Source organism: Schistocerca gregaria, chromosome 6, assembly GCF_023897955.1.
Source record: "Schistocerca gregaria isolate iqSchGreg1 chromosome 6, iqSchGreg1.2, whole genome shotgun sequence".
NCBI classification, from domain to species: Eukaryota; Metazoa; Arthropoda; class Insecta; order Orthoptera; family Acrididae; genus Schistocerca; species Schistocerca gregaria.
The window spans coordinates 448532717-448554602 of NC_064925.1; the positions used below are offsets into that span (position 1 = coordinate 448532717).

The following is a 21886-nucleotide window of genomic DNA, read 5'->3' on the forward strand; positions in this document are numbered from 1 at the left end:
AACAGTTGAAATAGTAAATGACTTTTGCTATTTGGGAAGCAAAATAACTGGTGATGGTGGAAGTAGAGAGGATATAAAATATAGACTGGCTGTGGCAAGAAAAGCGTTTCCGAAGTGGAGAAATTTATGAACATCGAGTACAGCGTTATGTGTCATGAAATCTTTTCTGAAAACATTTGTATGAAGTGTAGCCACGTATGGAAGAAAAACATGGTCTATAACTACACTACTGGCCATTAAAATTACTACACCAAGAAGATGACGTTCTACAGACGCAAAATTTAACCGACAGGAAGAAGATGCTGTGATATGCAAATGATTAGCTTTTCAGAGCATTCACACAACGTTGGAGCCGGTAGCGACACCTACAACGTGCTGACATGAGGAAAGTTTCCAACCGATTTCTCATACACAAACAGGAGATGACCGGCGTTACCTGGTGAAACGTTGTTGTGAGGGCTCCTGTAAGGAGGAGAAATGCGTACCATCACGTTTCCGACTTTGATAAAAGTTTAATTCTAGCCTATTGTGATTGTGGTTTATCGTATCGCGACAATGCTGCCCGCGTTGGTCGAGATCCAATGACTGTTAGCAGAATATCGAGTCGGTGGGTTGAGGAGGGTAATACGGAAGCCATTCTAGATCCCAACGGCCTCGTATCACTAGCAGTTGAGATGACAGGCATCTTATCCGCATGGAAGTAACGGATCGTGCAGCCAACTCTCGATCCCTGAGTCAACAGATGGGGACCTTTGCAAGACAACAACAACCTACACGAACAGTTCGACGACGTTTGCAGCAGCATGGACTATCAGCTCGGAGACTATGGCTGCAGTTACCCTTGAAGCTGCATCACATACAGGAGCGCCTGTGATGGTGTACTCAGCGACGAACCTGGGTGCACGAATGGCAAAACGGCATTTTTTCGGATGAATCCAGGTTCTGTTTACAGCATCATGATGGTTGCATCCGTGTTTGGCGACATCGTGGTGAACGCACATTGGAAGCGTGTATTCATCATAGCCATATTGGCGTATCACCCGGCGTGATGGTATGGGGTGCCATTGGTTACACATCTCGCTGAAATCTTGTTCGCATTGATGGCACTTTGAACAGTGGACGTTACATTTCAGATGTGTTACGACCCGTGGCTCTACCCTTCATTCGATCCCTGTGAAACCCTACATTTCGTCAGGATAATGCACGACCGCATGTTGCAGGTCCTGTACGGGCCTTTCTGGATACAGAAAGTGTTCGACTGCTGCCCTAGCCGTCACATTCTCCAGATCTCTCATCAATTGAAAACATCTGGTCAATGGTGGCTCGTCACAATATGCCAGTCACTACTCTTGATGAATTGTCGTATCGTGTTGAAGCTGCATGGGCAGCTGTATTTGTACACACCATCCAAGCTCTGTTTGACTAAATGTCCAGGCGTATCAAGGCCGTTATGACGGCCAGAGGTGGTTGTTCTGGGTACTGATTTCTCAGGATCTATGCACTCAAATTGCATGAAAATGGAATCGCATGTTAGTTCTAGTATAACATATTTGTCCAATGAATACCCGTTTATCATCTGCATTTCTTCCTGGTGTAGCAATTTTAATGGCCTATAATGTAGTTTGGACAAGAAGAAAATAGAAGGTTTCGAAATATGGTGCTACTGAAGAATGCTAAAGATTAGATGGGTAGATCACGTAACTAATGATGGAGCTACTGAATATAGAATTGGGGAGAAGAGGAATTTGTGGTACAACTTGACGGGAAGAAGGGATCGGTTGGTAGGACACATTCTGAGGCCGGCCGGTGTGGCCGGGCGGTTCTAGGCGCTTCAGTCTGGAACCGCGCGACCGCTTCAGTCGCAGGTTCGAATCCTGCCTCGGGCACGGATATGTGTGCTGTCCTTAGGTTAATTAGGTTTAAGTAGTTGTAAGTTCTAGGGGACTGATGACCTCAGATGTTAAGTCCCATAATGTTCAGATCCATTTGACACGTTCTGAGGCGTCAAGGGATCACCAATTTAGTTCTGGAGGGAAGAGTGTAGGGTAAAAATCATAGTGGGAGGCCAAGAGGTGAACACGCTAAGCTGATTCAGAAGGATGTAGCTTGCTAGCTTATTCGGAGATGAAGAATCTTGCACAGGATAGCTCAGCATGGAAAGCTGCATCAAACCAGTCTGTGGACTGAGGACCACAACAGCAATGTTGCTGGAGCGCGAGAGCAAAACTAACGAACTTATGAGACAACCCAGTAGTTTTAATCTTATCAGCTGCATTATTTATTTCTATCAGAATAAGCTTACTTCCGGACATTTTAATGACTTTCCTTAAAATACTGCAGTATTCTTTGTAGTTCAAAAATGGTTCAGATGGCTGTAAGCACTATGGGACTTAACAGCTGAGGTCATCAGTCCCCTAGAACTTAGAACTACCTAAACCTAACTAACCTAAGGACATCACACACAGCCGGCCGCGGTGGCCGAGCGGTTCTAGGCGCTTCAATGTGGAACCGCGCGACCGTTACGGTCGCCGGTTCGAACCCTGCTTCGGGCATGGATGTGTGTGTCTTCAGGTTAGTTAGGTTTAAATCGTTCTATGATCTAGGGGACTGATGACATTAGACGTTGAGTCCCATAGTGCTTAGAGCCATTTGAACCATTTTGAACATCACACACATCCATGTCCGAGGCAGGATTCGAATCTGCGACCGTAGCGGTCGCGCGGTTCCAGACTGTAACGCCTAGAACCGCTCGGCCACTCCGGCCTCTACTCTTTGTAGTATGGAAGTAATGTCAGATCTTGACTTACTCAGACCCTTACAGAAAATTTTCCTCTTTCTCTTACATGATATTTTAATTCCCTTATTTATCCACAACTTACTTGTTTGTCTGATGGCTCTTTTGGATAATTTTTTAGGAAAGCAACTTTGAAACATTGACACAAATTGAGTGTGTAATGCCGTCAGCAGGTAAGTGAGTGAGTGTGGTTGTTGCAGGCTTCCTGTACGTGGGCACGGACGACGCGCCGGGCAACATGGGCCTGCTGGACATGACGACGGCGCTCAGCTGGGTGCAGCAGAACATCGCCAGCTTCGGCGGCGACCCCGGCCGCGTCACCATCTCTGGGGGCAGCGCGGGGGCGGCCGCCGTAGAACTGCTCGCCTACAGCCCCGTCGCCTCGCGTGAGTCTCCCTCTCCACCTGTTCCGTCCTACCGTACACCACGGCTAGAGACCTGCGTAGAAGCGGATGTATCGGCGGACATCCGCACTAGTAACTACAAGGGGTCTTCAATAAGTAGTGCAACACATTTTCTTTTCTGAAAGCACGTTGGTTTTATTCTGAATTCCAGTGCACCATATTATTCCCCACTAATTTGGCTACATACCCTATTTTACAACAAAACCTGCGACTGTTTTAGAAGATGTTTTTTGCTCGCGTATCATGTCATTTCTGGAAACCCAGAACCTACTCTGTAGGAATCAACATGGATTCCGGAAACAACTCGATTTATTTGTTCATGAGGCCCAGAAAATATTAGATACAGGCTCCCAGATAGATGCCATTTTCCGTGACTTCCGGAAGGCGTTCGATACAGTTCCGCTCTGTAGCCTGATAAACAAAGTAAGAGCCTACGGAATATCAGGCCAGCTGTGTGGTGGTGGAGGTGGTGGTGGTTAGTGTTTAACGTCCCGTCGACAACGAGGTCATTAGAGACGGAGCGCAAGCTCGTGTTAGGGAAGGATTGGGAAGGAAATCGGCCGTGCCCTTTCTAAGGAACCATCCCGGCATTTGCCTGAAACGATTTAGGGAAATCACGGAAAACCTAAATCAGAATGGCTGGAGACGGGATTGAACCGTCGTCCTCCCGAATGCGAGTCCAGTGTGCTAACCACTGCGCCACCTCGCTCGGTGCCAGCTGTGTGGCTCGATTGGAAAGTTTTTAGTAAACAGAACACAGCACGTTTTTATCAATGGAGAGACATCTACAGACGTTAAAGCAACCTCTGGCGTGCCACAGGGGAGTGTTATGGGACCATTGCTTTTCACAATATATATAAATGACCTAGTAGATAGTGTCGGAAGTTCCATGCAGCTTTTCGCGGATGATGTTGTAGTATACAAAGAAACTGCAGCATTAGAAAATTGAAGCGAAATGCAGGAAGATCTGCAGCAGATAGGCACTTGGTGCAGGGAGTGGCAACTGACCCTTAACATAGATAAATGTAATGTATTGTGAATACATAGAAAGAAGGATCCTTTATTGTATAATTATCTGATAGCGGAACAAATACTGCTAGCAGTTACTTCTGTAAAATACCTGGGAGTATGCGTACGGAACGATCTGAAGTGGAATGATCATATAAAATTAATTGTTGGTAAGGCAGGTGCCAGGTTGAGATTCATTGGGAGAGTCCTTAGAAAATGTAGTCCATCAAAAAAAGGAGGTGGCTTACAAAACACTCGTTCGACCTATACTTGAGTATTGCTCATCAGAGTGGGATCCGTACTAGGTCGGGTTGACAGAGGATGTAGAGAAGATCCAGAGAAGAGCGGCGCGTTTCGTCACAGCGTTATTTGGTAAGCGTGATAGCGTTAGGGAGATGTTTAGCAAACTCAAGTGGCAGACTCTGCAAGAGAGGCCCTCTGCATCGCGGTGCAGCTTGATGTACAGGTTTCGAGAGGGTGCGTTTCTAGATGAGATATAGAATATATTGCTTCCCCCTACTTATACCTCCCGAGGAGATCACGAATGTAAAATTAGAGAGATTCGAGCGCGCACGGAGGCTTTCGGCAGTCGTTCTTCCCGCGAACCATATGCGACTGGAACAGGAAAGGGAGGTAATGACAGTGGCACGTAAAGTGCCCTCCGCCACACACTGTTGGGTGGCTTGCAGAGTATAAATGTAGATGTAGATGTAGACGGCCTAACGCCACCTTAATGGGAGGGCCTGTACGACCGCATGGTACCACTCTACTGGTCGACGTCGGAACCAAAGTCTGGCTACATCAACACCCTCCCCATCATCCACGTACTGCTTCCTGCAGAGTGCGTCCTTCATCGGGCCAAACAGATGGAAGTTGGTAGGAGTGTAGGGTGGATGAGCAAGAACAGTCTAGTGAAACTCTGTGATCTCCTCTTGGGTGCTCAAAATTGCGTGAGGCCTTGAGTTGCAATGGAGAAGGAGAATTTCGTTTGCGTTTTTGTGGCTGTTTCCTGAGGGTTTGTTTGTTTCTTTTGGCATAGGGCGCAAAAACAACTATGGTCATATGCTGTCAAAACTGTGGAATACGAAGACATGGAGAGGAGTTAAAAACGACTACACGTCAATCCCAGTCGACGGAAGGCAAAATGTAAATGTCGCTTGATAAGGGCCTCTCAGGTGCAAATCTTTCCATTTGACGCCACTTCGGCGACTTGCGCGTCGATGGGGACGAAATGATGATGATTAGGAGAACACAACACCCAGTCCCAGAACGGAGAAATTCTCCGACCCAGCCGGGAATCGAACCCGGGCCCTTAGGATTGGCATTCTGTCGCCCTTACCACTTAGCTACCAGGGGTGGACGATGGAAGTTAAGACAGCTAAAAACAGGGAGCTGGTGAAAGGTCTATAAAATGCGCCATAGAGAAATCGGGGACCGGAACCAAAAATTAAAGGGCCTTTATCATAGCACAATACACATCAGAGTTGATACTGGCACCATGAGGGAGAACATCAAACAGAATAACTCCTTCAGAGTTCCAGAAAACTGTTAGGATGACTGTATCAGCCGAAGATGCGACTTTTCTTCGGAGAATACCATTCAGCATAGTACTGTTTTCTTTGCATATCGATGTGCTGAAACCGTATTTCAACGCCTTTTACGCCTTTTATCACTATCAGCTTCGTAACGTGCAAGCAGTCCACAGAAATGGCCATTCGCTGTTCTTCAGGGTATTCTGTAACACGGCGAGGAACCCAAAGGGTACACACCTTCGAGTAGGTCCGCAGCTCGTGGTCTAGTGGCTAGCGTTTCTGTCCCTTGATCACAGGATGCCGGGTTCGGTTCTCGGCCAGCTTGGGGATTTCCTCTGCCCGGGGACTGGATGTTTGTGTTGTCCTCGTCATTTCGTCATCATCATCATCATCATCATCATCATCATCATCATCATCATCATCATCATCATTCGTGACAGTGTCTAGATTGGATTGTGAAAAAAAATGGACTGTGTAAAAATTGGGACATGTACGGTCGCCGATGACCGCGCAGTTGAGCGCCCCACGAACCAAACATCATCATCACCTTTGAGTAGTTGACGAGTGTGTCAGCAGTACCAATAGAGACGTCCAGTCGAGCAGCGAGATGTTTGATTGCCATCTGTCGATCGCATCGAATGAGAGTGTCCGCACGTTCCAACATTTCAGGAGTCACAGCTGTGGGCGGCCGTCCGGCACGCGAGAGATCAGGCAGGTTTTCCCGACCCTCTCAAGATGATGAGGGACGCCTCAGCCAACGACTTACCGTGCTTTTTCTCACTGCCACGCCCCCGCGTACATTATGCAAGCGCCTAAGAAGTTCAATGACAGCTCTCTGCTTTGCAAGCAGCTCTCTTACAAACGTAATTGTCAAGGCTACATATGGCGCCTCCACGTATAGGAACTTCATGAAACTATAGGACCTGAAGCGGGAATATTCCACAGTGTCCCACAATAGGTTCTACATATCTTCATCCGAAATTGGTCGAGCAGAAAAAGTGTTGCAATACTAACTGAACGCCCTCCATACTTGGTCGATGTAAACCTGCGTCGATGCAGCTATCTACAGATATATTTGCGGATATCCACAATAATGATTACTTTGTAGTTGAAAGATATTATTTTCGTCTATTCTCGATCGATAATATTAATTATTATTGTGCTGAGTCATTATTATTGCGCATTTCTCGTCCAGCATAAAGTTTTGTGTCCTATTAACTCAACTATTCCTCGATGCAACAACATACTAGCTTGGAATACTCCGTGTGAACTTATATTGTTCAGTATTCGACAATGTGGTGCAGAGTCAAATGCCTTAAGGTCATCTAGGAAAAGGCGCGTAACTGTTCACCTACCTGTTCAACTTGGTAGTCACCGTTACTATCTCTTGAACTTCATAAGAACAAATAAAACCTCTATGCGTTAATCACCTCTGGACTCGACAATGAGTTTTACGGTTAGTGGTTTTTGAATGAGCGTCAGCGCGGCAATCAGTCGTTAAAGTGGAATCTACAGACGTGTCGAGAGCCAACAGTTGGTCGGAGGAAGTATTCGAATGAAAGCCAAGTAGTGCTCTGAATTTTACGACTGCCTCTCGGAATAGTTTTGCACAGTAATCCGCAAGTACGACTGCCGTCAAATTTCGTGAAAGTTGAAGGCTTATTCGAATCTTTTTTGTCATGATTAGGTTACTATAATTCAATCATTCCTTTCGGAAAAGTGTATAATAAACTAGTAGTGGCACCTCAGTCAGCTGTGCTTAATGTGCACGCCTTTTTTATGAACATGTGTTCAAGATACCTTCGTGAAAATGGGAATGACCTACGCATTTTCCAGTTGTTTAGGGTGCATCGTCGCACCAGCGACCTGCGACAAAATTCTGCTAGATTTAGAGCAAAGACTTTCCCATAATCTATATAGAAACGTATGGGTATCATATCACTCACTTTTCTCCTATTGAGCGATTTTCTATGTCCTTCGTTGATGTGATGACTTGAAGTTCACTTTTCATGGCCGTCTTAGCATGTAAATCATAAACTTCTCTCTTCCCCCGATAGAGATTTTCTGCATACTTCTTTCTCCGACCAGTATTTTTAATACTGCCTCACTTTACATTGCATCTCCTCATTTAGTGTATATGATCCACAAGTAGCACCACATTCTGATTTTCAAACGCTCAAGTCACACTTTCATACGACGCTCTGCTCTACGGTTTTTTCTTCAATTTCGTCTGGTAGTTTGTTTTTATTCTATGTATATTGTACAAATGACTAATGTTGGGCTCAGAAGTGTAGCACGTCTGGTGATAAGCGTATAAATCAACGTGTAAGACTACCTTTCGATTTACTTATAATACAGTATATACGTCGTGAAAATGGTGCACTTACTAAGGATACTGTTCCAGCAACCCTAATTGTTAATACGTACTCCATCATACCGTTCACTCTAATAATGTTCTCCTTCCATTCTGAGATAAGCCATGTCTCTAAGAGTGTAATTTAAAAAAAACGATACTCAGTTTCTAGTTACGCTCTCTCGACACTACTGTCAAGCTTTAACTGCTTCCAGTTTAATCCCTTAAGCAAATGCACTACCTGTACTCACATGTGTGTCTTCAGGAAAGCAACTTCCTCAATTAATTCACTGTTCTTATCACCCGTATATGTGAGTCCGCAGGCAAAATTCCTTTCGTTTCAGGTCCTATAATCATTCCAGATAGTATTAGCGTTTCTGGTGGCTGCTGGACGTTATATGCAATTTTGCATATCTATTCGCAATACTTTACAAAAATTTTTATGATACCAAATTACTTGTATAACAAATACTTCATTCAATGGAAAGACACAGAATTTCAATGACTCATTGCCGTTAATTAGTAGATTTTTACAAGTATCGCTTTGTTTGTTTTTAATAAGCTGTTAATAACTTGTGGTTGATCGTGATGATTATTATTGTTTGAAGGAAGACATTTTGGTACTCCAAAGTCACTGCAATTTATTTAATATATTGTGACGTTTTGAAATTTCAGTTTACACTGAGCTGACAAAAGTCATGGGTTGGCGGTATTCACATATACAAATGGCGGTAGCATCGCGTAACCACATTTAAAAAGTAGTTTAGCCTGATGAGAAAAACAAATCACTGAAGACAAGCCACAACCAAAAATGATTGCACTTACATTTTAAAAGTTGCTCATGCTGGTGAGAAACTAGCCGGTCGTTGTGGCGGAGCGGGTTTAGGAGTTTCAGTCCGGAACCGCGCTGCTGCTACGGTCGCAGGTTCGAATCCTGCCTAGGACATGGTTGTGTGTGATGTCCTTAGGCTAGTTAGGTTTAAGTAGTTTCCGATATATTTACGGCTGCACGATGACAGTTAATACATTTTGAACGCGGAATGGGAGTTAGATGCACGAGTCATTCCATTTCGAAAGTCGTAGGGAATTCAATATTATGAGATCCACAATGTCAAGAATGTGCCGAGAATACCAAATTTCAGGCAATACCTTTTTTCACAGACAACGCTGTGGCAGGCTAACTTCATTTATGTAGTGGCGTCTGCATAGTGTTCTCAGTGCTAACAGACAAGCAACACTGTGTGCAAAAACCGTTGAAATCAGTGTACGACGTACGACGAACGTATCCGTTACGACGGTGCAACGGAATTTTGCACTAATGGACTGTGGTAACAGACGATAGATGCGAGTGCAGCACGAAATGGCTTAGAAGATGCGACAAACCCACTAAAGAGACAGCCTACGTTACACTTGTCCGTTCTCTGCTGGAATATTGCTGCGCGGTTTGGGATCCTTACCAGGTAGGATTGACGGAGGACATCGATAAATTACAAAGAAGGGTAGCTCGTTTCGTGTTATCGCGCAATAGGAGTAAGAGTGACACTCATGTGATACGCGAGTTGCGGTGGCAGTCACTGAAACAAACGCGGTTTTCTTTGTGGCGAGATCTATTTACGAAATTTCGATCACTAACTTTCTCTTCCGAATGCGAAAACATTTTGTTGACACCCAGTTACGAAGGGAGAAATAATCATCATAATAAAATAAGAGAAATCAAAACTCAAACGGAAAGATTTAGGTGTTCCTTTTTCCCACGCGCCATTCGAGAGTGGAATGTTAGGGAAGTAGTATGAAAATGGTTCGATGAAACCTCTGCCAGGCACTTAAGTGTGAATTGCACAGTAACTATGTAGATGTAGATGTACACTAATGGTCATTAAAATTGATACACCAGGAAGATGACGTGCTACAGACGCGAAGTTTAACCGACAGGAAGAAGATGCTGTGATATGAAAACGATTAGCTTTTCAGAGCATTCACACAATGTTGGCGCCGGTGGCGACACCTACAACGTGCTGACATGAGGGAAGTTTCCAACCGATTTCTCATACAGAAACAGCAGTTGACCGGCGTTGCCTGGTGAAACGTTGTTGTGATGCCTCGTGTAAGGAGGAGAAATGCGTATCACCACGTTTCCGACTTTGGTAAAGGTCAGATTGAAGCCTATCGCGATTGCGGTTTATCGTATCGCGACACTGCTGCTCGCGTTGGTCGAGATCCAATGACTGTTAGCAGAATATGGAATCGGTGTGTTCAGGAGGGTAATACGGAACGCCGTGTTGGATCCAAACGGCCTCGTATCACTAGCAGTTGAGATGACAGGCATCTTATCCGCATTGATGTAACGGATCGTGCAGCCACGTCTCGATCCCTGAGTCAACAGATGGGGACAATTGCAAGACAACAACCATCTGCACGAACAGTTCGATGACGTTTGCAGCAGCATGGACTATCAGCTCAAAGACCATGGCTGCGGTTACCCTTGACGCTGCATGACAGACAGGAACGCCTGCGATAATGTACTCAACGACGAACCTGGGTGCACAAATGGTAAAACGCGTTTTTTTTTCGGATGAATCCAGGTTCTGTTTACAGCATCATGATGGTCGAATCCGTGTTTGGTGACATCGCGGAGAACGCACATTGAAAGCGTGTATTCGTCACCACCATACTGACGTATCACCCGACGTTATGGTATGGGTTGCTATTGGTTACACGTCCTGGTCACCTCTTGTTCGCATTGACGACACTTTGAACAGTGGACGTTACATTTCAGATGTGTTACGACCCGTTGCTCAACCCTTCATTCGATCCCTGCAAAACCCTACATTTCAGGAGGATAATGCCCGACCGCATGTTGCTGGTCCTCTACGGGCCTTTCTGGATACAGAAAACGTTCCACTGCTGCCCTGGCCAGCACATTCTCCAGATCTCTCACCAATTGAAAACGTCTGGTCAATGGTGGCTCGTCACAATACGCCAGTCACTACTCTTGATGAACTGTGGTACCGCGTTGGAGCTGCATGGGCCGCTGTACCTGTACACGCCATCCAAGCTCTGTTTGACTCAATGCCCAGGCGTATCAAGGCCGCTATTACGGCCAGAGGTGGTTGTTCTGGGTACTGATTTCTCATGATCTATGCACCCAAATTGCGTGAAAATGTAATCACATGTCAGTTCTAGTATAATATATTTGTCCAATGAACACGCGTTCATCATCTGCATTTCTTCTTGGCGTAGCAATTGTAATGGCCAGTAGTGTAGATTTCAGTTGGTAAGAGTTGAGGACAGAGTTCGAGTGTGACGCAAACACCATGAAGCCATGGATCCAAGTTGTCAATAAGGTATTGTGCAAGCTGGTGGTGATCCCATGATGGTGTAGGCTGTGTTTACTTGTAATGGACTCCGTCCTCTGGTCTAAGTTAACCGATCATTGACTGGAAATTGTTTTGTTCGGCCACTTGCATACCATTTACTGCCATTTATTTTACTAGTGACAGTTATTGGAGCACCACTGTTCGCGATTGGTTTGAAGAATAATCTGAACAATTGGAACGAATGATTCGGCCACCCAAGTAACCAAACGTAAATCTCATATAACACTAATGAGACAAAATCTTGATGTAGTTCGTGCACAAATTCCAGCACCGGAAACACTTTCGCAGTTAAGGAAGGCTATAGCGGCAGCATTGCTCAGTATTTCAGCAGGGGTTTCCAACGACATTTTGAGTCCAGACACATCGAATTGCTGCATTACGTCGGGAAAAGGGAGGTCCGACACAATATTAGCAGGTATCTCACGACGTTTGTCACCTTAGCGTAAAGATATTTAGCAAGATAAGTGAGTTATTGCATAGTATCTCTATTCTCCGTGTGCTGATTAGATTAGATTATACTAGATTAGATTAGATTAGATTAATACTTGTTCCATAGATCATGAATACGACACTTCGTGATGATGTGGAACATGTCAGTTTAATAAAAGATGTCTGTACAAGATATTACATTACACAAGATATTGCATGACACTAATGTTTAATTTTTTGTTTTTTTCTTTTCCCTTAATTTATATCTAAAAATTCAGCCAATGAGTAGAAGGAGTTGTCATCTAGAAATTCTTTTAATTTATTTTTAAATGTTAGTTGGCTATCTGTCAGGCTTTTGATGCTGTTTGGTAGGTGACCAAAGACTTTTGTGGCAGCATAATTTACCCCTTTCTGTGCCAAAGTGAGATTTAACCCTGCATAGTGAAGATCATCCTTTCTCCTGGTGTTATAGCTATGCACACTGCTATTACTTTTGAACTGGGTCGGATTATTAACAAAAAATTTCATAAGTGAATATATATACTGTGAGGTTACTGTGATGATCCCTAGATGCTTAAATAGATGTCTGCAGGATGACCGTTGATGGGCTCCAGCAATTATTCTGATTACACGTTTTTGAGCAATGAATACTTTTCTACTCAACGATGAATTACCCCAGAATATGATGCCATACGAAAGCAGTGAATGAAAGTAGGCATAGTAAGCTAATTTACTGAGATTCTTATCACCAAAATTTGCAATAACCCTAATAGCATACGTAGCTGAACTCAGACGTTTCAGCAGACCATCAATGTGTTGCTTCCAGTTTAACCTCTCATCAATGGACACACCTAAAAATTTTGAAAATTCTACCTTAGCTACAGACTTCTGTTCAAAGTCTATATTTATTACTGGAGTTGTGCCATTTACTGTACGGAACTGTATATACTGTGTTTTATCAAAATTTAAAGAGAGTCCGTTTGCTGAGAACCACTTAATAATTTGGTGAAAAACATCATTTACAATTACATCACTTATTTCTTAGTTATTGGATGTTATTACTATACTTGTATTATCAGCAAAAAGAACTAACTTTGCATCTTCATCAATGTGGAATGGTAAGTTATTAATGTGTATCAAGAACAGTAAAGGACCAAGACTGAATCCTGTGGGACCCTGTACTTGATTACCTTGGCAAGTCTGCAGTGAGATTCCCAGTACGTTCGTTACCCCTGTGACCCTCTGCCTGCAGAGCTGTTCCACCAAGTGGTGCCGATGAGCGGGTCCGCGCACGCGGCGTGGGCCATGGAGAAGCCCGAGGACGCCGTCAGGGCGGCGAAGAACATCGCGCGCCTCGCGGGCTGCAACTCGACCCGCGCCCAGGAAATGGTCGCCTGTCTGCGCTCCGTCCCCATCGCAAATCTCTCCGATATTTACATGGAACACGCAGCAAGTATTTATTCTAACTTTCATTTCTATGGTCTTCTTTTCGGAAAAAAGATAACGTGAGAAGCTTTTAGATTTTTGTGGAAACGTTTTGCACGTAAAACGGCTTTAAAGTAGCTAGTACTCCATAAAAGTGGGACGAATTAGAAGATAAATTTTCTTGTACAGCCAGCTGATTGACATTCATGTGTAGCACTGGGCAACTGCTGGTCTTGTATGCATATCTGTATAGTATGAAAAAGAGGGAGTTGTTAAGAGTAATGCCACGTATGTACACACCATCTTAGAATGGTTTTAGTAGTATCACAGTAAAGGAATTCGTAGTTGCAGGTGGTATCATAATATAGAATACACTCCAGAATGAGATTTTCACTCTGCAGCGGAGTGTGCGCTGATATGAAACTTCCTGGCAGATTAAAACTGTGTGCTGACCGAGACTCGAACTCGGCACCTTTGCCTTTCGCGGGCAAGTGCTCTACAGGCTGTGGCTAAGCCATGTCTCCACAGTATCCTTTCTTTCAGGAGTGCTAGTTCTGCAAGGTCCGCAGGAAAGCTTCTGTAAAGTTTGGAAGGTAGGAGACGAGATACTGACAGAAGTAGAGCTGTGAGTACCGGACGTGAGTCGTGCTTCGGTAGCTCAGATGGTAGAGCACTTCCCCGCAAAAGGCAAAGGTCCCGAGTTCGAGTGTCGGTCGGGTACACAGTTTTAATCTGCCAGGAAGTTTCATTTCAGCGCACACTCCGCTGCAGAGTGAAAATCTCATTCTGGAAACATCCCCCAGGCTGTGGCTAAGCCATGTCTCCACAGTATCCTTTCTTTCAGGAGTGCTAGTTCTGCAAGGTTCGCAGGAGAGCTTCTGTAAAGTTTGGAAGGTAGGAGACGAGATACAGGCAGAAGTAGAGCTGTGAGTACCGGGCGTGAGTCGTGCTTCGGTAGCTCAGATGGTAGAGCACTTGCCCGCGAAAGGCAAAGGTCCCGAGTTCGAGTCTCGGTCGGGTACACAGTTTTAATCTGCTAGGAAGTTTCATAAAATACACTGGCTGAAAAAAGGAGGGGACGAAACGGAATGAAACTTCAGACGTTGAGAGGGTGTGTGATGTTATTTCAGTGATCACAAAATCGAAGTCAGATTTACAAAGTAACTGGCATTATGATCGCACTGATCAATATTAAGTCGCTCGCCCTCTTGCCTCCACTTATTCGCTTGGGAAAGGTGCCACGAAGCCACTGTATCTTCTCTTGAGGTAAGCTGGCCCACAACTGCTGTAGCTGTTCCTCGAAGTCCTGGATGCTGGCACTGCGACAGAGTGAACATCCGAGCTGCTTGCCCGCGTGTTGACCGAGCGAGGTGGCGCTGTGGTCAGCACGCTCGACTCGCACTGGAAGGACAACGTTCAAACCCACGTCTACCCATCCTGGTTTAGGTTTTCCGTTATTTCCCTAAATCGTTTCAGACAAATGCCGAAATGGTTGTTTTCAAAGGGCACAGCCTATTTCCTTCCCCATGTTTCCCTAATCCGAGCTTCTGCTCCGTCTGTAATGACCTCATTGTCGACCTGCGTTCTATTGGGGACAGGTCTACGGATCCCTCCCGCCACCGGAATACCTCAACATCACGCCGACAATTCATGGAGACATGTGCCACATATGAACGAGCATTGTCCTGTTGGAAAATGACACCACGATACTTTCACATGAGAGGTAATATTATACAAGAGGATTCACGATGTCCAGGATGTACCATTGTGCTGTCAGAGTTCCCTCAATCGTTATCAGCTCTGACCTGAAGACATTTCTGATGGCACCCCATGTCATGACAGCAGGACTAACATTGCTATGTCTCTGCAAAGCATTGGAAGAATGGGGCCTACCATGGCCCCTGACATTCTCACTGACAATGGTCGTCCAGGGAAATGCAGAATGACGATTCGTAGTTCGTAGCTAAACACAGTGCAACTCCATTCGTCAGCAGACCATGCTTCCCGGTCAAGGCAGGACACCAAACGCAGCCGTTTGTTTTGTTGTGTTAACGACAGCCTACATGTGTGATGGTAATTCCCTACTCTGGCTGCTGCCTGTCTGTAACCAGCTGGGTAGGATAACACTGAATGTTTCAGGGAATCCATTACTTGTTAACGGATGGCAGAAGCTGATGTAAAACGGTTATGATGTGTGTGCTACACAATGCAGTGGTTCTCCCTTGTTAGGGTCAGCTGTGTTCCATTGGAACCTTGACGACGAGTAAGGCGGCTGGTAGACAGTCTGTAGGGCACATGGTGAGAGCACCCGAGAGTGGGGGGGGGGGGGGGGGGGGGGAGGGGTGGCAGGCAGGCGCTGTGGGGGAAATTCTGAGCCCTGGAGGGAAAGTGCCACTTCAAACTGAAGCCTGCACTCACAATTTTTCTAAATATTGAGTGCAGCCACTCCCCACCCAGACTTGCATGGTGATAATTTAAAAGATCTATTGTCGCCTCTGCTCAGGTTAGTATCTAAAAACAAATCTGCTGAAAAAGCAACAATGATATTCTAGTCGCGTTTGCAACCAGATCATGCAATCATCTAGACCTAACACTATCACGATCCTTCTGGCCATGAGCTTCACGTGACAACGCTGGTGATGACTGGGTGTTGTGTGATGTCCTTAGGTTAGTTAGGTTTAAGTAGTTCTAAGTTCTAGGGGACAGATGACCATAGATGTTAAGTCCCATAGTGCTCAGAGCCATTTGAACCATTTGAGAACGCTTTTTGCTAGAAGTGATCTATACCATGAATGGCAGTCCTTTTTTTATGCTGGGTAACACAACAGAACATGAGCCAGAAATCGACGTTGCTGTCCTCTAGTGCAAGTGACAGCAAAAGCGATGAATCGTTACGAGAGCCACTGCCGATACATTCTGCCGGCCGAGACATCGATCGTTGTTTTGTCAGATAAAACAGAGTTCCAAACCTCACTTAAAGCGTAACTCTTGTCTCTATTTACCAACGTATCTGAGTCTTGCGGACGTTGGAAATGAGGGCTCACTCCATCTCAGACGCAGAAGGCTTGACACAAGAGGTGTAATATGTCAAGCATGTGTTAGTGCAAATGGCTACATGGAGAAACAGATCCTTCGTGCCTTCGAGATTTGACCCTCGCCGGAAGTAGTAGCAGATGCGTGTAGATCAGCGGCTTTCTTACCATATGCTGCCGGAATATCTTCAGAGAGAGGACTGATTTTAGGAAGATATAATGCTAAAATTTATTTCGTTCGCCATCCAAGGTAGAGCCCTTCTTGACTCAGCAAAAGATGACCTAGGATTGAGGAATCCCGAAGTTTACAAGAATCTTGCCATTGTGTGAAAACGTATATTAGTCAAAGCATAGGCATCATTCACGACAGATGTACTGAGTACTATCGCAGCCTGACAAATATGTGAAATACGTAGTGTTGGAACACTCTCTTAACGAGGGACGCGGAATGTTTTATAATGCGTCTAGTTATTGGGACAGTTTTAATGGAAGCAGCTGAGACCCGTGGCTATCAACAGAGACGAGGTTTCTGGCACCCGCACTGTTTGCTCTTCCGCTGCAAATAATAGTGCCTACTTTCATAGTATCAAATCAGTTCCTTCGATATCAGCAAACAACTACTTCTCAGCGACGTAGATCCTCAATTGGCCTCACGAGCGCTGAGTGCGCCCTGCTTGCCAACAGCACCCGGTAGACCCAGACGGTGACCCATCCAAGTGCTAGCCAAGCACGACTGCGCTTAACTTCGGTGATCTGACGGGAACCGATGTTACCACTGTGGCAACGCCATTGGCTCCTTCATCATCAAGAGCTCTTCAAATCTTGCCATATTGAAAATTACGACTAGCACTTCCTTCTGCATATTCATTCGAGAACTATATTTCGTGATGATGACTCCCAACGTTGAAAAACGACCTCACATAAGTAGGATGTTGCAAATGGTATCAAAACTCGTAGGGTCTTGTTACATCTACATCTACATATACGTGACTACTCCGCTATTCACAATAAAGTGCCTGGCAGAGGGTTCAATGAACCACCTTCAAGCTGTCTCTCTACTGTTCCACTATCGAAAGGTGCGCGGGAAAAACGAACACTTAAATATTTCTTTGCGGGACATGATTTCTCTTAATTTATCGTGATGATCATTTCTCCCTATGTAGCTGGGTGCCAACAGAATCTTTTCGCAATCGGAGGAGAAAACTGGTGTTTGAAATTTCATGAGAAGATCCCGTCGCAACGAAAAACGTCTTTGTTTTAATGATCGCCACTCCAATTCACCTATCATGTCTGTGGCACGATCTCCCTTATTTCTCGATAATACAAAACGAGCTGCTCTTCTTTGTACTTTTTCGATGTCATCCGTCAGTCTCACCTCATGCGGATTCCATACCGCACGTCAGTACTCCAGAACAGGGCGGATAAGCGTGGTGTAAGCAATCTCTTTAGTAGACTTGTTGCACCTTCTAAGTGTTCTGCCAATCAATCGTAGTCTTTGGTTTGTTCTGCCCACAAAATTATCTATGTGACCGTTCCAATTTAGGTTATTTGTAGCTGAAGTCCTTAAGTATTCAGATGAATTTACAGCCTTCAGATTTGTGTGAGTTATCGCGTAATTTAATGGATTTTTTTCGTCGTAACTGCCTTCTGCTTCACATCTGCTGTGCACCGAGCTACGTTAATTTAAGTATTAACTGTATTTTTCTTACTTTTCACTTCTTCTGTGTGTTTTTGCTTTTAGGAAGCTTTAATTTTCGAGTGCTATTAATAGTATTCCATAGATTTCATGTTTTTTTGTAATACAGTCAGAGAGAATCCCTTTAGTCAACCATAGCGCCAGTAGCGCTAGTGTTTGTTTTCAATACAGTCCAGAGACAGGTAGTGCTATTTTCATTGTTTTCTACAAGAAGTGGTTAGCAATCACAGTTTAGTCAATAAACAGCCGCCTTTAGTGAATTAGCAGTCTAGTTAAAAGTTGATTAACTCTCATCAGTAAATTGATTCCGTAGGATGGATAGGATGTGTGACTGCTGTGTACGGACGCAGGAGGAGCTGGCCACTGATCGCGAATAGCTGAGCGTGTTGATGGCCGCGGTCACAAGGTACACCCCAGGTGTTACATGTTTCATCCACTGTCCCTGCTGTCGAGACATATTCGCGGGTACCAGTCGCGGTTGGGCCACCCTCTCTCCAAGAGGAGTGGCGGGTTCAGATGCGTTCGCGGCGCACGAGGCGGAGGGGCAATGTGGAAGCTGGCTGTGTGGCATCGCCCGCTCTGTCTGTCAGTGGACATGTGGCCGCTCCTTCAGCAAGGTCCAAGGAGGCACACGGGGGGTGGGGGGTTATTAGTTATTGGGAGCTCCAACGTTAGGCGGGTGATGGAGCCCCTTAGGGAAATAGTGGAATGGTCGGGGAAGAAGGCCAGTGTTAACTCTTGCCGGGGGGGGGGGGGTCTCATCCGAGATGTGGAGGAGGCCCTGCCGGCGGCGATAGGGAGCACTGGGTGCACCCGACTGCAAATTGTTGCTCATGTCGGCACCAATGACTCCTGCCGTCTGGGTTCAGAGGTCATCCTCAGATCATACAGGCGGCTGGCGGAGTTATTTTGGGCGGTTCAAATGGTTCAAATGGCTCTGAGCACTATGGGACCTAACATCTTAGGTCATCAGTCCCCTAGAACTTAGAACTACTTAAACCTAACTAACCTAAGGACATCACACACATCCATGCCCGAGGCAGGATTCGAACCTGCGACCGTAGCAGTCCCGCGGTTCCGGACTGCAGCGCCTAGAACCGCACGGCCACCGCGGCCGGCTGGTGTGGGCGGAAAGCCTCGCTCGTGGGGTGGAATCTGAGCTAACTATTTGTAGTATCGTTCCCAGAACCCATCGTTGTCCTCTGGTTTGGAGCCGAGTGGAAGGCTTAAAGCAGAGGCTCAGACGATTCTGCGGAGATCTGGGGTGCAAATTTCTCGACCTCCGCTATCGGGTGGAGAAATGTAGGGTCCCCCTGAATAGGTCTGGCGTACACTACACGCCGGAAGCAGCTACAAGGGTAGCGGAGTACGTGTGGAGTGCACATGAGGGTATTTTAGGTTAGAGAATTCCTTCCCTAGGCCCGACAAGATGCCTCCTGAGACGCAACAAGGTAGTAGTAGGCAAAACGCAACAGGGAATAACAATATTAATGTGGTGATAGTAATCTGCAGGAGCGTCTATAGAAAGGTCCCAGAACTGCTCTCATTAATAAACGGTCACAATGCCCTCATAGTACTAGGGATAGAAAGTTGGCTGAAACCAGATGTAAACAGTTATGAAATTCTAAACTCAGATTGGAATGTATACCGCAGAGACCGGCTGGACAGTGAAAGGGGAGGTGTGTTTATAGCGATAAAAAGTGCGATAGTATCGAAGGAAATTGACGGAGATCCGAAATGTGAAATAATTTGGATGAAGGTCACGGTTAAAGCAGACTCAAACAGGGTAATTGGATGCCTCTATAGGCCCCCTGGATCAGCAGCTGTTGTGGCAGAGCACCTGAAGAATAATTTGGAAAATATTTCGAGTACATTTCCCGACCATGTTATAGTTCTGGGTGGAAATCTTAATTTGCCTGATATAGACTGGGAGACTCAAACGTTTATAATGGGTGGCAGGGACAAAGAGTCCAGTGAAATTTTTTTTAAGTGCATTATCTAAAAACTACCTCGAGCAGTTAAACAGAGAACCGACTCGTCGCGATAACATATTAAAACTTCTGGTGACAAACCGGCCCTTAAGTATTTGAAACAGTTAACGCAGAACAGGGAATCAGCGATCACAAAGTGGTTACTGCATCGATGATTTCAGCCGTAAATAGAAATATTAAAAAATGTAGGAAGATTTTTCTGTTTAGCAAAAGTAACAAAAAGTAGATTTCAGGGTACTTTACAGCGCAACACAAAATTTTTGTCTCAAGTACAGATAGTGTTGAGGAATAGTGGATAAAGTTCAAAACCATCGTACAATATGCATTAGATGAGTATGTACCAAGCAAGATCGTAAGAGATGGAAAAGCCGGCCGCGGTGGTCTCGCGGTTCTAGGCGCGCAGTCCGGAACCGTGCGAGTGCTACGGTCGCAGGTTCGAATCCTGCCTCGGGCATGGTTGTGTGTGATTTCCTTAGGATAGTTAGGTTTAAGTAGTTCTAAGTTGTAGGGGACTGATGACCTCAGATGTTAAGTCCCATAGTGCTCAGAGCCATTTGAACCATTTGATGAGAAACACAAATCACAGAAGACAATCGTCGCCACTAAGCCTCAGACTGATTGTTGTTGAATGAAAACAAATGAGTCACGTAGTATGATTCGATTGCCATCTACCACACTGCCATAGTAACAGCACTGATTTGCCAGCTGTTGCTATTAGCATGAAGATTGTTCCTTTATTCGGAGGTCAAATAAACCAAATTATCGTTTTTATGAAATCACCGCGACGTCGCTACTCTAAGGCCGCGGCTTCCCAGGAAGCTGTGACGCACGGTTTAAAAACGCTTGGTCTAGATGACTGCATGACCCGGCTGCAGGCGCGACAAGAATGACATTTTGAAGTACAGGTTTTTGCATGGATAGGAATCTTAACTTCGCGTTCTTCTTTTAAAAACCATACTTGTTCATAGCGACGTGAATGAATTTTATTGAATAACTTAATTATTTCAACTCTCTTCAATTTTTCAGTTTCTTCGTCAATTCATTTGAGCGTACAATTGTACACTGAAGTGATAAAAGTCGTGGGATAGCGTACAGATGGCGGTAGTATCACGTATACAAGGTATAGAAGGCCAGTACATTAGCGGAGCTGTCACTGTACTCATGTGATTCATATGAAAAAATGTGTCCGACGTGATTATGGCCGCACGATGGAAATTAACAGGCTTTGAACGTAGAATGGTAGTTGGAGGTAGACGCATGGACATCCCATTCTTAAATCGTTAGGGAATTGAATATTCAGAAATGCACAGCGCCAAAAGTGTGCAGGGAATGTCAAATTTCAAGGAGTACCTTTCGCCACGGACAACGCAATGGACGACGGCTTTCACTGAACGACCGAGAGCAGCGACGTCTGCGTAGAGTTGTCAGAACAGATAGACAAACAACGCTGCGTGAAATAACCGCAAAAATTAATGTAAGACGACGAGGAACGTATCCGATAGGGCACTGCAGCGAAATGTGGCTTTGTTGTTAAAGTACCGGAACTTCAAGCGCTGATAGAAAGCACCGAAGCTGAAACCGTTATAGGTACGGAAAGCTGGCTGAAGCCAGAGATAAATTCTGCCGAAATTTTTACAAAGGCACAGACGGTGTTTAGAAAGGATAGATTGCATGCAACCAGTGGTGGCGTGATTGTCGCTGTTATAAGTAGTTTATCCTGTAGTGAACTAGAAGTGGATAGTTCCTGTGAATTATTATGGGTGGACGTTATACTCACAACCGAGCTCGGTTAATAATTGGCTCCTTCTACCGATCTCCCGACTCAGCAGCATTAATGGCAGAACA

At 45.1% G+C, this 21886-nt stretch overlaps 1 protein-coding gene and 1 pseudogene across 1 annotated transcript in view; one reads left to right on the plus strand and one right to left on the minus strand.

Annotated features, from left to right (window-relative positions):
• LOC126279091 (cholinesterase 1-like) overlaps positions 1–21886 on the plus strand; it is a 349591-nt gene that overhangs the window by 275893 nt on the left and 51812 nt on the right. Inside the window, exons 5-6 of the mRNA XM_049979555.1 lie at positions 2995–3180; positions 13150–13346. Of these exons, the coding sequence (XP_049835512.1) occupies positions 2995–3180; positions 13150–13346 (383 nt within the window). The remainder of the gene's footprint in view (positions 1–2994; positions 3181–13149; positions 13347–21886) is intronic.
• Positions 17030–17148, minus strand: LOC126279176 (5S ribosomal RNA; annotated as a pseudogene).